The sequence below is a fragment of the Propithecus coquereli genome, unplaced genomic scaffold, assembly GCF_000956105.1.
Source record: "Propithecus coquereli isolate 6110/MARCELLA unplaced genomic scaffold, Pcoq_1.0 Scaffold372, whole genome shotgun sequence".
Taxonomy (NCBI): Eukaryota; Metazoa; Chordata; class Mammalia; order Primates; family Indriidae; genus Propithecus; species Propithecus coquereli.
Window position 1 is genome coordinate 1,673,480 of NW_012149419.1, and position 14,629 is coordinate 1,688,108.

General features: G+C 43.4%; 1 protein-coding gene across 1 annotated transcript in view; it reads right to left on the reverse strand.

The window, feature by feature from the left end:
* LOC105816453 (chromosome unknown open reading frame, human C15orf27) overlaps positions 1-4,091 on the reverse strand; it is a 65,467-nt gene extending 61,376 nt beyond the window's left edge. The window contains exons 1-2 of the mRNA XM_012651871.1: positions 3,961-4,091; positions 721-909 (exon numbers count right to left, since the gene is read on the reverse strand). Coding sequence (XP_012507325.1) covers positions 721-909; positions 3,961-3,998 — 227 coding nt within the window. The 5' untranslated portion in view covers positions 3,999-4,091. The remainder of the gene's footprint in view (positions 1-720; positions 910-3,960) is intronic.
* Positions 4,092-14,629: the final 10,538 nt, after the last annotated feature.

The following is a 14,629-nucleotide window of genomic DNA, read 5'->3' on the forward strand; positions in this document are numbered from 1 at the left end:
GCCCCTTCCATAAAACCAGGACATGAAACTGGTCCGTCCCCCCTGCCCCACCCAGCTCTAACACTCTACCATTCACCTTGAGAACGTCTGTTTATAAGCCAGACCAGGCTAAGGGGAAGTGAATTGGGAAACAAAGCTGTCCAATCTGATTGACAAGCTAAACAGAAGGAGATAATTCTTTTGAATTAGGGGCTGACATATTCCACATGTCCTCACTGGAAAAAAAGGGCGCTCATGTCTGCAAAGCTCCTAGCTGAATCCTACTCAATCCGCTTGCATCCTAAGCGTGTTACTGCACGCGGAGTGTGCTCTTCCTGGTCTCTGCCGGCTGAGGGGCAGCTTACAAAGGGAAAGTGCGGTTCCAGTCCATACCGTAGGGGCTTCGTGACCTTGGGCAAGTCCTGTTTCCCAACATACAGAGGGGGTTGGATGGGCCACTAAGGAGCACTTCAGTCCTAAAAAAACCACTTTTATGATTCTCTGAGTGTTCAGCAAATGTCACATAAGAGGTTATTTAGCAGTGACAGGTATTTCTGTGCCCAGTGCCTCGTTCTGAGGAAATAATGTCTGAAGAACAAACGAGTCTGAAAGGCCGGATGTGAGCTTCTAGTCTCCTACTGCTCAGCATCTCTGATCGCCGCGGCTGCTCGCGAGGCACAGGCGGAGACCCAGGAGTTACGCGAGAGACTTCCTGGCTAGCTCGGCGGTCCCGGCACCTACCCTTCTCTTTGGTAATCTTCGTCCAGATTTGACAGGAGCTGCGAGCCCGCCGCGGAGAGGTCGGCGGCAGCCAGGGGCAGGTCCCGGTAGGCCAAGCGCACCAGCTGCGCGGGAGCAATGCTCTTGCTTTCCTCCTCGACGTGCTGCGAGATGATCTCAACTTCAGAAATCCCTCCTTCCATGGCAGGCCTGAGTCGGAGAGGGGACAACAGGGAAGAGTTACCCTAAGACCAAACGAATTCTGCCACTGCTCAGGAAGAGGCTCCGTAGCCGAGTCTGTGCCGTGCTGGTGGAGGGCCGGGAAGCTTGCAGTTGCCACTCTTCCCCACTGGCCTCCCGGACAGGACTGAGGCCCTAACCTGTCCCGTCTCCTTCACTGGTAGGGAAAATGGAAGAATGGGAGGAGAAATTGCTCAGGTCTAAAAATACGAGCTTTAGGGGCAGGGTTCTTCGTTGAGGGGAAGAAAGACCAACTCTGCCAACCAGCAAAACCATGGCTTAGACTTTTAGGATCTGGGTCACTAAACTTTATATTGAGTAATACATTCTTTTAAATTGTCTCCTGGGTTTCTTTGTAAAGGTGCTTTGCGAGAGGTTTTTGTTCACAACTGGATGTACTATGGAGCTGACCCAGAGACCTGGAGAGACCTGGTGGGCCTGGGGGTAGTGAGGACAGGGGGGCCAGCTGTCCCTGGTTGTCACTCCCTTCCTCTTTGAACTTGTCCTCCCATATCTGCCTTTTTAAAGTTGGGAGGAGGGAATGGGGGTCACGTGATGAAAAGTCTGAAGCGTTGCGGGTGTCTTCCCACGCCTCTGTCAGGCTCACCTCGGCACTGCTGGCACCACTGGGCGTCTCAGCCGGGGCAGCCCCACCTCCCGGCCCACCAGGGGGTACCTGGCAATTTGTGAGGCATGTTTGGGTGCTACAATGACCACAGGTGGTCACTATTGACGTGTAAGTAGGGGCAGGGATATCACACATCCTGCAGTGTGTCTAACAACTGAGAATTGAACTGTCCTGCTCCAATACCAGCAGCAACCCCATGGAGAGCTGCTGGACTGGACGGTTTTGCTTTAACTTCCTGGGGTGCCGTCTTTGACCCCTTCAACACATCCTTGGCCCTGTCTTATCCTGTAGCATCTGAGGGGCTGGGTCTTTGCCTCTAGCCAGTCAGTGAGGGTTAGCAAGGAACATGGTGTGAATGGAGAGAAATAACAATTAAATATTTGAGGGAATGGTGAGGGTCAGTGACCAGGGTCATGAGGGGCTGGTTTTAACACTGAGGTGGCAGCCCAGCCTGCTCTAAACTCTTCTTGGGCTCTGGTGCCAGCTTGAATGCCACCTTCTGTGAGGCTCCTCCTGAGCCTCAGTTTCTCCAGTTAGAACATGAGGAGGTGAAGCCAGGCTTCCTCAGGGCCACTCCTCCTCACTGTACGATCTGAGAGGGGTAGGAAATACGGAGCGAAGCTGCAGCAGCTCTGTAGTCACAAGTCCCTGTGCTGGGGTGGGCGGCTCTAAATTCTCAACTTCACCAACAACAACTGAAATCTAACCAATAACACACAGTGGCAGTTATCTGGAAGTTTAGAGCTGAATACTTTTGCTTGGGTCATCTGGTAAGTGAGGGAAAAGTGGGATTTTTATTTTAATGGCATGGATTGGCTGCCTAGACTACCTGAATTCACCAAATAATCTCCAATGCCCTGATTCTCTTTCGTATGCCTTATTTGAACCTTTGCTTTTTGCAATTTGTCAAGCACAGATGATAGTTAGTACTCATCATTAAGTGACATTTGCAAAATGACTCAAGATCTTTAGAGGGAACAGTCATAGGATACGAGGCTTCTATGTTTCTCAACAATTGATACAGAAGTGTGGGTGTTCATGGGGGGAATCCCAGCTCCCCCAGATGTTTCCTGAAAAGTAGATGCTGGGTTGAATTTTTTCTCTTTTCTTCTGGACTACTCAAGGAAACTATGGATTGCTGAATTGAACAAACAGAACTTTCTGATCAGTAAGTTGTTCATGGAGGGTGAGTTTCTGAAACTAACAGGATATAGCTCCGAGAAGCATGGAACAAACTACTTCTGCCTTCCTAGCTTTCCTGACCTCCATATCCCTCCTGCCAGTGGTCACAGTGGCATTAGCACCATCTCCGACTGTGTGGTCATCTCAGCATAGAGACAAGGCCGCCTTGGTGGGAGTGAAGGTCCCACATCCTGGTATTGAAACTACATCTGGTCTTGGGTATGAAGAACAGCATGGTAGACCAAACATATTAATGGCTTCATTCTTTGCCTCTCCTTGAGCCCACGCCTGTTGCCTTGTGACTTTCAGCTCTCCCATCAGAAGGAAGAGCCTGCTTCCCCAACCCTTGATGCCTCCTTCAGTCATGTGACTTGTTTTGGCCAGTGGGATGCTAACAGACATGACAGCAGCAGAGACATGCAGAGGCCTCTGTGAATCTCCGCCGGTGCTCTTGCAACTCCAGCGTCACCATTGGGGGTAACTGGCCTAGCCTGCTGGGGGTGGGAGACAGGGGAGCAGAGTCCAGCCTCACCGAAATCAGCTGACAGCCACCCAAGGCCCACATTTAAAAGTGATCACAGCCAAGATCAGCAGGGATACCTAACTGACTTACCAGACACGTGAGCAACAAACGCTTGTTGTTGTGTTCTGCTGAGGTTCTGCGGTTGGCTGTTGCACAGCATTGCTGTGGCAACAGACAAGGGGTTCACACTCAAGATGGCAGAGCAGCCAGGACCACAGCTAAAGAGGCGGGACGGTGTGGTATTAATATAATAGAAGCAGTGCTGTTTTCACCTTAGTACTTTTACCAACCAGTTGCAAAGCACAAAATAAGTGACCACTTTGCAGGTGCTTGGTAAAATTAAGTGCTTGGTCCACATGGCATCTTAGGTCTGGGGAACTATTACAAAATATAATATTATAAAAGCAATTCTCCCTTAAGAGTTCTGCCCCTGGTTTCATACAGCCTGCTTTTAGAAACCCTCTCATGATTGCTGAATTTCCTTGCAATTCTCATTTTGTTACTTCATCTTAAGCACTTCCTAATCTTATCTTGAGGCTTACTTTCGAAAGGTTTTCCCATTTTTCTGTTGCGTCCTGCTAAAAAATAAATGCATGTAGTGGTTGCCTACATTAGAAGATCCTCATCTTATGGGAGATTTAGAGTATAACAGTTCTGGATGCAGAGAGAAGGTCCCAGCATTACTTACTGTGGATTGGTCATGTTGAAGGATGCAGCCAGAGACATGGGTTTTCTGAGGGTCTAGTGGGGCTCAGCTGCACTGAGGTGGGCTGTCAGCATTTCCAAGCGTGGGTTCTACGAGACACATACAAACAGTGCCTCAAAACACAAGTAGGAACTTACTGCCTTCAGATGCCAAACCAAAGTCCTCCTAAGCTCATCTAAAAATGGGAGTCTCTGGAACTTTCTTCCATCTAGCACTTTCTTCAGAGTCGTGCTACATAGATTCTTACAATCACCCTACGCAGGGGTAACGACAGGCATAACGTCTCTCTTTTTTAGATAATTAAACAGAGTCAGGAGGACAAAGTGGCCTTTCTGTGTCACACGGAGATGGTGGAAGAGCCAGGTTAGCCCTCAAGTTTTCTGACTTCTCACCTACAGCAATTCCCACTAGATGGCCGTGACGCCACAAAACAGCTTCACTTCACACCTCAGTCTTCAGAACCTCAAAAACAAGGTTTGTCTCAAAAACCTCAAGTGTTTTCCACATTTTTCCTCTCACTTCCCTTTCTTTTTTGGTAGCGCTGTGCCTCTATTCTTTCAGGCTTTTCTCTTTTCCTTTGCTCAGCTGGTCTCTTAATGAGAAAGGCAGCAGACCAGTGAAGCTAGGAGGACAGGCCCTGGACCAGACTGCCCAGGGTTAGAACCTTGCCCCATTTACTAGCTGTGTGACCTGGAGGAAGTTACTTACCCCCTCTGTCCTCAGTTTCCCCATCTGTAAAATGGGGATAATGATAGAACTAACTAGATGAGGAAATTCATGTAAGACACTTAGAACAGTGCTTGGCACATAGTAAGTACTACATAAATGTTGGCTTTTATTATCATAATTGCTATTTTTTTATAAATTAAAATTTCACAGTCGGTTGAATCTGAGCACATCCCAAAGTATTTGGGTGGCTGAATATAATATTTCCTTTTAAAATTTGGACTATGTGAACAGAATATACTTTTCTACCAACCAATGCTGCAGTAGCACCTAGAAGTCTTCTGAGAGATAGTACAATCCAGCAGAAAATACGCAAACAGACCCACATTCTGAGAGATTTTGAACAAGTTATCAGGGAGATTACTCAAAGGGGCAATCCTTCTGTAAGTTGCAACCTGCTTCTCCTACAAGAAATCGACAGATGAAACCTGCTCTCCTGATCCTGCAGCCCAGCCCTGAGGGCAGCTGGACCAGAGACAAAGGGGGAGGATGCCACGTCAGGCAAAAGGAAAAGCTGCTCCCAGGCGAGAAGTATGGGAGGATGGATGGTAAATGTGCAAAGTGAGGAAGCTCCTTTAAGCGTATATAATTAAGAAAAGACAGAGCTCAAGTTAAAGAGACCTGAGGAAATCCTGGGAAAGTCTGAACCCGGAGCAACTGGAAATGAGAGAGGCGCAGAGCTCTCTAAAATTAGAAGGACCTCCCTGGAGGAAGCCACCAACCATTTCCACACCAGATGCTCGTGGGACAATAAGAGCATGAGGACAACACCAGGGAGAACTGGACAGATGTTCTGTAACCACGCCTTACTGAGGGTGTCTCCTTCCCTTAGTATACCTTAGCAAGGGGGTGGGAGCGGCCTAGGCAGTAAAAACACAACTGTCTTCTATAGTATTTGGAATTGTGTATTAATTGTATAGTAAACTTTATAAAATTCTCAATTCCATAGCATGGATTTAATTAGTCTTAATCTTTTTTATTCTCTTTATAAAGCTTCAAGTTAAAGTCTTCCCAGTATTAAGACTGAGCATGAGGATTGTCTAACCTCAACTGACAATGAAGTTAGGATTGAGGTATCCACAAATGGAGGCCAGACGAGCAATATTTCCTTCCAGAATGGTGTGTTAACAAGCTGTGCTCCCAAATGAGTATTGTACATGCTACACAAGATAGTAACCCTGTGGAGAATACAATAGGAAGACCCTAGCTTGCATGGACCTTCCCGTCTGGCTGGGTGGGCAAGTTTAAAACATGCAAAACTCTAAACCTTTTGTATATCTCTAGTAGTGAAGAACAAGTAATAATTGATAAATCTATATTTATAAATATTTTTAAATAAACATGGGTTACTGTACTAATATATTATGGCCAATATAAAACATGCAAAAATAGAAATGAAAATGATGAAAAAAATTTTTGACTTTTTAGGAAGGAAAATTTCAAACATATACAATTGCGGAGAATTGCAGAGTGGCCTCTAGTTTCCCACCACCCAACTTCGACAGTTGTCAGCTCAGGGCAGTCTTGTTTCCTCTATATCCCTGCCCATTCCCCATCCCTCGTGATTGCTTTGAAATAAATCCAAGATGTCATTTCATTTGTCTGTAAATGTTTCAGTACGTAACTCTAAGGAGAAGGAGAAAGAAGCCTGTTAAAAGATATAACCACAAAACTATCATCAACCTCAAATCAACAACATTTTCTTAATATCATTAAATATCCAGGCATTGTTCACATTTCCTCCGTTTGTCCTGTAATTTTATTAAGGTTTGTTAGTTAGGAGCCAAACAGTTCCACATATTATGATTGGTTATTATGACTCCTGAGTTTCATTTAATCTACAGGTTTCCCTCCCTCCATCTCATTTTTTTTCCACACGGTTTATGGGAAAAACTGAGTCATTTGTCGCACAAAGTTTCCCACAGTCTAGATTGTGGTAGCCTTTAGTGGTGTTCTAATATGGTCCTCTGTCTCCTGTATTTCCTGCAAATTTTAATTAGTCTATAGCCTTTACTCAGATTCACGTTCAATTCTTTTTGTGCAACACTTTATAGGTGATGTCATAACTTCCATTAGGAGACACATATTATAATATCTTCTTGTCCCGCTTTTTATGAAATTAACAACTGTTGATGATTGTTTCCTAGATCCATTAATACATTAGGGTTTGCAAAACAGTGATACTTTAATTTTGTTATTCCTTCATTAATCAGCTTCTATGAAGACAAACTTTCCCTCCTCAACTCTTTGATTAGCCTAAGGTACAGTTCACACAGGGAAAGAAGGATAAATGCTTAACTTTCCCCCTTTTATTTATTATTTCTCAAAATAATGAATTGGCATCTTTCTATCTTCCAAAATGATCAATGAAGTGTTTGTTGTTATTTTAGCAGCATCAGGATGCATTCGCTCAGCAGGGAAGTAGATTCCCTGAAAAGGAGCGGGGAAGAAATGACTGGCCTCTCCAGCACCGGGGCGGAGGTGAGGGAGGACAGAGGGTAACATCACGTGTCGATGGGCAGTGGGCAGGCCGCGGCAGCTGGGGTTTTGATCCTTAATAAACAGCACATTTTAGAAGGCAATATCCCTTAAGACGATGGGAACACTAAGCCTGGATGTTATTTAAAAATATATAATATTTTCCAAACAAACCTCAAAGCGCAAGCCTAGCACGAAGCAGCCGTAGTCTAGCACTCTGTAAGTGAGCATCACTCTGTAAGTGAAGTGCAGCCTGCTGCCTCATAAACCTGACAAAAGCAGAAGAGAAACCTGTGTCGGGTTTACTGAGTCCGGCTCTGGCGGACAGTAAGGCTGCTTTTTAGCCTCAGTAAAATTCCAGTCTCTTCTACTTGTTGCTGATGAGTCTGTGTATTTACCAGTATCATGTTTGCGTGCTCTGGCCAGATCTGCAAAGTCCACCCTTCCCGAGCTGGCATCCCTGGAGTTGCAGGGCTGAAAAAGGCTGCTAAGGTCGGGTCAGTTCCCTCACCAACCAGAGGGAAGAAGCCACAATTCAGCTCACCTGTCCCTGGCAGCCCCCGGGTCTATGCCTCACCCCTTACGAGAGTGGCAGCCCTTGGCACCCCATTTCCATGGTTCCCACCCTGGTTTTACTCCAAATCACCTAGGGACCTTTTGGGAAATTAAATTCATAGGCTACATTGTAGAAATGCTGAATCAGAACTCTGCAGGTGAAGTTTGAGAAGTTTTAAGTTCACCAGGTGTTTCTGACACGCAACCATTCTATTTGACCCTTTCTGTCAGTGGTTCTCAAACTTTCTCAGGCACGAGACTCACCTGGGGGGGCTTATTAAAATGCAGACTGCTGGCTTCACCCATAAAATTTCTAATTTAGTATGTCTGGTGTGGGGGCCTGAAAATGTACATTTCTAACAAATTCCCAGGGGAGACTGATCTGCTGATCCACACATCACACTCTGATCTACTGAGTCAGAAAGTTTGCTCAAGGTAATATAGGCATTTTTATCCCTGTTTTGCAGATGAAGTTAAGTGGCTGCAAAGCTACGGTGGTGGAATTATCAGCCAAACCTACTCTGGCCAGGCTGAAGAACCAGAGATAAGGTACATCAGTAAAAAATACTCTTGTCTGAGAGGCCAGGCGGGAGGATCGTTTGAGACCAGGAGTTTGAGACGAGCCTGAGCAAGAGTGAGACCCCGTCTCTACTGAAAACAGAAAAAATTAGCCGGGCATGGTGGCACATGCCTGTAGTCCCAGCTACTCAGGAGGCTGAGGCAGGAGGATCGCTTGAGCCCAGGAGTTTGAGGTTGCTGTGAGCTAGGCTGACACCACGGCACTCACTCTAGCCCGGGCAAAAGAGTGAGACTCTGTCTCAAAAAAAAAAAAAAAAAACACAAACCAAAACTTTTGTTTGCAAGTAACAGGATACCTAACAGTGACTTTGGCAATGAAGACTTTTCTATCTTTCATAACAAGAGGACTGGAGGTAGATGATTCTAGAACTAGAGCAGTGGCTCAAAGACATCACCAAGGACTCAAGCTGTTTTTGTCCTCAGCTTTATAGAGGTATGAGTGACAAATAAAATTGTGCATATTTGGGGTACAAAATGTGGTTTTGATGTATGTATACATTGTGAAGTGATTACTACAATCAAGCTAATTAAAATATCTATCACTTCACGTAATTACCTTTTTGCGTGGTGGTGATGAGAACACTTGAGATCTAGTCTCTTAGCAAATTCAAGTATATAATATGTTGTTATTAACCACTATTAGTCACTGTGCTATACATTAGGTCTCCAGTACTTATAACTGAAGGTTTGTACCCTCTGATCAAAGTCTCCTTTTTTCCCTCACCACTCAACCCCTGGTAACCACCATTCTGCTTGCTGTTACTATGAGTTCAAATTTTTTTAAAAAAGATTCCACATACATGTGAGATCACGCGGTATTTGTCTTTCTGTGTCTGCCTTCTTTTACTCAGCCTAATGTCCAGAAGCTTCGTGCATCTTGTTGCAAATGGCAGAATAACCTTCTTTTTAAAAAAGGTTATTCTTTTTTTAAGGTTGAATACTATTCCATTGTGTGTGTGTGTGTGTGTGCGCGTATCACATTTTCTTTATCCATTTGTCGGTGAGTGAAAACTTAGGTTGTTGGTTGTTTCCATATCTTGTCTACTGTAAATAATGCTGCAATTAACATGGAAATGCAGATATCTCTTCTAGATAGTGCTATTATTTCCTTTGCACATATACCCAAAAGTGGGAATGCCAAGTCATATGCTAGTTTTATCTCGAATTTTTTGAGGAGCCCCATACTATTTCTCGTGTTGGTGGTACCAATTTACATTCCCACCAACAACATACAGGGCTCCCTTTTCTCCACATCCTCGCGAACACTTGCTATCTTTTGACTTTTTCATAAGAGCCATCCTAACAGGTATGAGGTGATGTCTCACTGCGGTTTTTATTTGCATTTCCCTGACAACTGGTGGTATTGAGCATCTTTTCACAAATCTGTTGGCCATTTGTGTGTCTTTTTTGAAGAAATGTCTATTCAGGGCCTTTGCCCACTTTTTAATTGGACCGTTTTTGGTATTGACTTGCATCAGCTCCTTATGTATTTTGGATATTAACCCCTTATGGCAGTGGTCCCCAACCTTTTTGGCACCAGGGACTGGTTTCATGGAAGACAATTCTTCCACGGACTGAGTGCGGGGGATGGTTTTGGGATGATTCAAGCACATTACATTTATTGTGCACTTTATTTCTATTATTAAATTGTAATATATAATGAAATAGTTATACAACTCACCATAGGTTGGGGACCCCTGCCTTATGGGATATATGGTTTATAAATATTTTCTCCCATTCTGTAGGTTGCTTTTTCATTTTATTGACTGCTTCCTTGGTGCAGAAACTTTTTAGTTTGATGTCATTCCTGCTTGTTGAGTTTTGCTTTTGTTGCCTGAGCTTTTGGTGTCAAATCCAAAATATCATTGCTGAGACCAATGTCAAGGAGTTTTCTTCTAGGAGTTTTATGGTTTAAGGTCTTACATTTAAGTCTTTCATCCATTTTGAATTGATTTTTTGTACGGTGTAAGATAGGGTCTAATTTGAATTTTTTTGTACATGAATATTTAGTTTTCCCAGCATCATTTATTGAAGAGTCTGTCCTTTCCTGTTGTGTATTCTTGGCACTTCTGTTGAAAATTAGTTGATCACATATGCATGGATTGATTTCTGGGTTCTATGTTCTGGTTCATTGGTCTACATGTCTGTTTTTATGCCAGATCATGCTGTTTCGATTACAATAGCTTTGTAATATAGTTTGAGATCAGGAAGTGTGATGCTTCCAGCTTTGTTCTTCTTGTTCAAGATTACTTTAGCTATTTGAGATCTTTTGTGGTTTCATATGAATTTTAGGATTTTTTTCTATTTCTATGAAAAATGTCATTGGAATTTTGATAGGGATTGCATTCAATCTGTAGATCACTTTGGGTAGTAAAGACATTTTAACAATATGAATTATTCCAATCCATGAACACAGGATATTTTTCCATTTATTTGTGTCTTCAACAATTTCTTTCATCAATGTTTTATAGTTTTCAGTGCACAGAGAACCGAAGCTCTTTTCATCTTCCCATTCCCCCACTTCATGTGCGATGTATTCCACATGCTTGTTGCCTTATGGTTGCAGAATGGCTGCTGCAGCTCCAGCTTGCACATCCTCACACCAGCTCCCAAACAAGAAGAAAGAATCAAAGGCTTCTTCCTCACAAGTCTCTGATCATTTATTCAGTAGGCATTATCTTTCTAAGCTCTCCAGACAACATCTCCTGATGTCTCCCTGGGCAGAGCTGGGTCACATGGTCACATGGCTGTCAAGGAGTCTGGAATAATAGGCAGCTAGCCAAGGGGGTTAGGAGTGCTATGAGAGCCTAGATGAGTCAAGGTTTATCCCTTGGGGAGAGCATGGTGTTTCTATAAACATAATCTTGGTTCTCTTAGCCAGGAAGAAGCAGGGAGGGGCTGTTGCCTAGGTAACTAATTGTATGCCAGATCAGGTTGGGACACTTTGATTTGGTTCTGAGGCTCGGGTGAATAAGCTTCTTGGGACTCCAAATGAGACTGGCTAAATGTTGGTGAGTGGCTGGCAGGAGATTGAAGGATGTGCTCCTACAAAACCTTGGGGTTCTTTTATCTGGAGACAGTACAGCACATGTGTGAGGTTTAGTTTTGACACCATAAAGCCCACTGTGGAATTTGCTCCTAGGGAGAAGCTACTAAGCTGTAGCTCCTTTCATGGATATGATATTCCACACCCCCAGGAAGAGAAGGCTGTGGTTTTTGTGCTAGATGAGAAAGGCTTCTGTACAAAATCACAAGGTCATCCTTGTTTTTACCTTGACTCATTAATACCTTTCTCCATTAACAGGGAGCTAAAATGAAGACAATCAATCGTGCACCTGAGTGTTTTCCTCTCCAATCTCCTGGGCAAAGGAGACTGCAAACTTTTTAGCTGTGAATCTGCTAAGTGGGCAGAGAGCCCACGGTAGCTTTCTTTTCTATGTGCAGCAAAGTCTCTTGTGGACCCCTTTAACTTTCTATTGTTTGTCATCTTCACTTATTCAATGATGCAGTCTGTCAATTACTGCTGGTCTCATGAAGCACAGGAAACACAAAACAAGATCACACAAAATGAGATCAAATCATCCATAAGTACTCAGGTATTCTGTGAAGAAAATCAAGACGACATTGTTGTAATTCTTCCCTTCCCCTCAGTATCTTTTTTCCAGTTTTGAGCTTCCCTGAGTTCCCTAAAAAATATTTCCTTAAGTTGAACACACCACGTCGCCCTGCTGGGACAAAGGATCCACTGGCTCCTTCCCCCTGGCTGGCCTAGGCAGAAAAAAATGCCACCTAGCAAGCATTCTTCAATCCCAGCCTAATGTAATTTTTCCTCCATAATTCTTTTTTTTTTTTCTTGATTACATTTACATTTCACAGAATCCCCTCCAGAATTCTGCAGAGCTTCTGAGGAACTCAAATAGCTATGATTTTCGTAACCACCAACAATGAGCTGGAGGGGCAGCAGCTGCCCCGGCACCTCTAATCCTCCCTTCTCCCCTCAATCAAGCAAATCTTGTGTAAATGCCATTTTTCAAACACTTTGCAAATTTCCAAAGCCATCTTTTGCTTTACAGGATGTTAACTAAGATACGTGAGGAACCCATATATAATTAACTTTGCTACTGAATTTTACGTGGCACCAGGCAAATAACTATGCTTTTGTTCTCTTTCTTCAATACATTTCACACTGCATGTGGTAAATGTAAAAACGATCCCCCTTTTTTACCTGCATTGTATCAATGCCCTCTTTGTCATGCAACTGTCCATTGCCCTTTTGCCCTGTGCTGGGCTTTGCCATGTGGCTTGCTTTGTCCAAGTAGATTGTGAGCAAACACAAAAGCTCTCACAGGATTGAGCTTGCTCTCTCTTGCTCTTCCCATCACCATGACAGCATGCCCAGGCTGGCCTGCTAGAGAATGGCAGTTGCTCCAGTCACCCCAGTCAAGACCAGCCACAGCCAGCTGCCCCCACTCCCCCACATGTGTGAGTGAGCTCAGCCAAGACCAGAAGAACCGCCCAGCTGTGCCCAGCCTAAATTGCTTACTCACAGACTCATGAGCTAAATAAAGGGTTTTTTTTTTTTTTTTTTTTTTGGTCTGTTTGTTTTTGAAACAGTTTTGCTCTGCCACCTGGGCTAGAGTGCAGGGGCATCATCATAACTCACTGCAACCTCAAACTCACGGGCTCAAGCAATTCTCCTGCCTCAGCCTCCTGAGTAGCTGGGACTACAGGTACGCATCACCATGCCTGGCTAATTTTTCTATTTTTTTTGTAGAGACAGGGTCTCACTCTTGCTCAGGCTGGTCTTGAACTCCTGACCTCAAGCAATCCTCCTGCCTTGGCCTCCCAAAGTGCTAGGATTACTGGCATGAGCCACCACGCCCAGTGGTTTGTTTTTAAATTCATTCTTCAGTCACTTATTAGCACCTTCGTGGTGTTTCAGGAACTATCCTAAATGTTGAGGTTATCAGATAAATGAGACATGGTCACAGCACTCAAGAAACTCATGGGGCTAGTGACAGATGCACAGACAGACATTTAAATCAAATAAGTGAGAAAAATGAAACATTACAAAGGAGTGTTTCGATAGCTGCAAACTTCTTTATAAATATTAAGTAACTAATGATTCTCCACAGTGGCAGGCCCAACCCCCTCCTCCTCCAGCCATCTGTTAAAGAAAGGTTTGGTTTTTTAAGCCCATTAAGTTTTGGGGGGTAGTTTGTTACGTGGGATTATTGTGGCAATAGATCACTAATACACTATGGACAAATGTCCATTGCAACACATAAAATAATACAAAGATGAATATTTTTTAAAAAGCCGAACCTCTCTCCAGCCTCCATCCTACCCCTTCCCCTTCCTTGCTCCACACTCACTTCAGGTCCCTATGCTGATACCTAGGTATGGAAATCCTTGCTCAGAATTATGCAAGCATGCACTCTGGTATGCAGGCTAACTTTCTGTGAGTTTGTGTTTAATAAAGTCAACCCTGCAATTTGTTGTCATCACTTAGCAACATGTAATGGACATCCTTTCCAGTCAGTAGATAAAAATTTGTTTTTTTGAATTTTTCAATTCATATGTATACACATGTGCACATATATAACATCATATAAATTGGTTATCATAAAATTCATGTTTTTTGTGGAGTCTGTTTTTCTTTTTTGCCTGCTTCCTCCATGTTACCTGCCTCACTGTGGTACTCTCCCAATATACACATGCACACGCACACACACCAATGTTAACCTGTGTATATTATCTTTCTTTTCTTTTCTTTGTGCTTATATACAGTAAACGTTTCATTGTTTTATTTAAAAATACATATTTGCGCTTATCTGCTTTTTGCTTTTCCCAGTGGACAGTATCTTATAGACATCCCCCTCTCCCAAATCAGGTAGTAAAACCCTAATTCATTTTTTTATTAATGGCTGTATAATATATTCCATGGTATGGATGTACCATAATTTAATCAACAATTTCCCTGTTGAGATGCAGTTTATTTTTAGATTTTTTTTTGACCACTGTGAAAAATGTTATAATAAACACCTCTGTACACATTTTATTATGTACTGGTAATTACATTTGCATGGGACAGATTCCTAGTCGTGGCATTACTGGGCTAAAGAGTATGTATTTTTAAATTTTAATAAAACAAAATTGCTTTCCAAAGGGCTTTAACAATTAACACTCCACAGCAAAGTAGGAAAGTTCCCCTTTGAGGGGATAATATTAATTGTAAAGTGTTAAAAGTGACTGTGTACTGGACAAATCCAAATACTTGCTTTAATTATACTTTCTTCCCCAGGGAGCACTG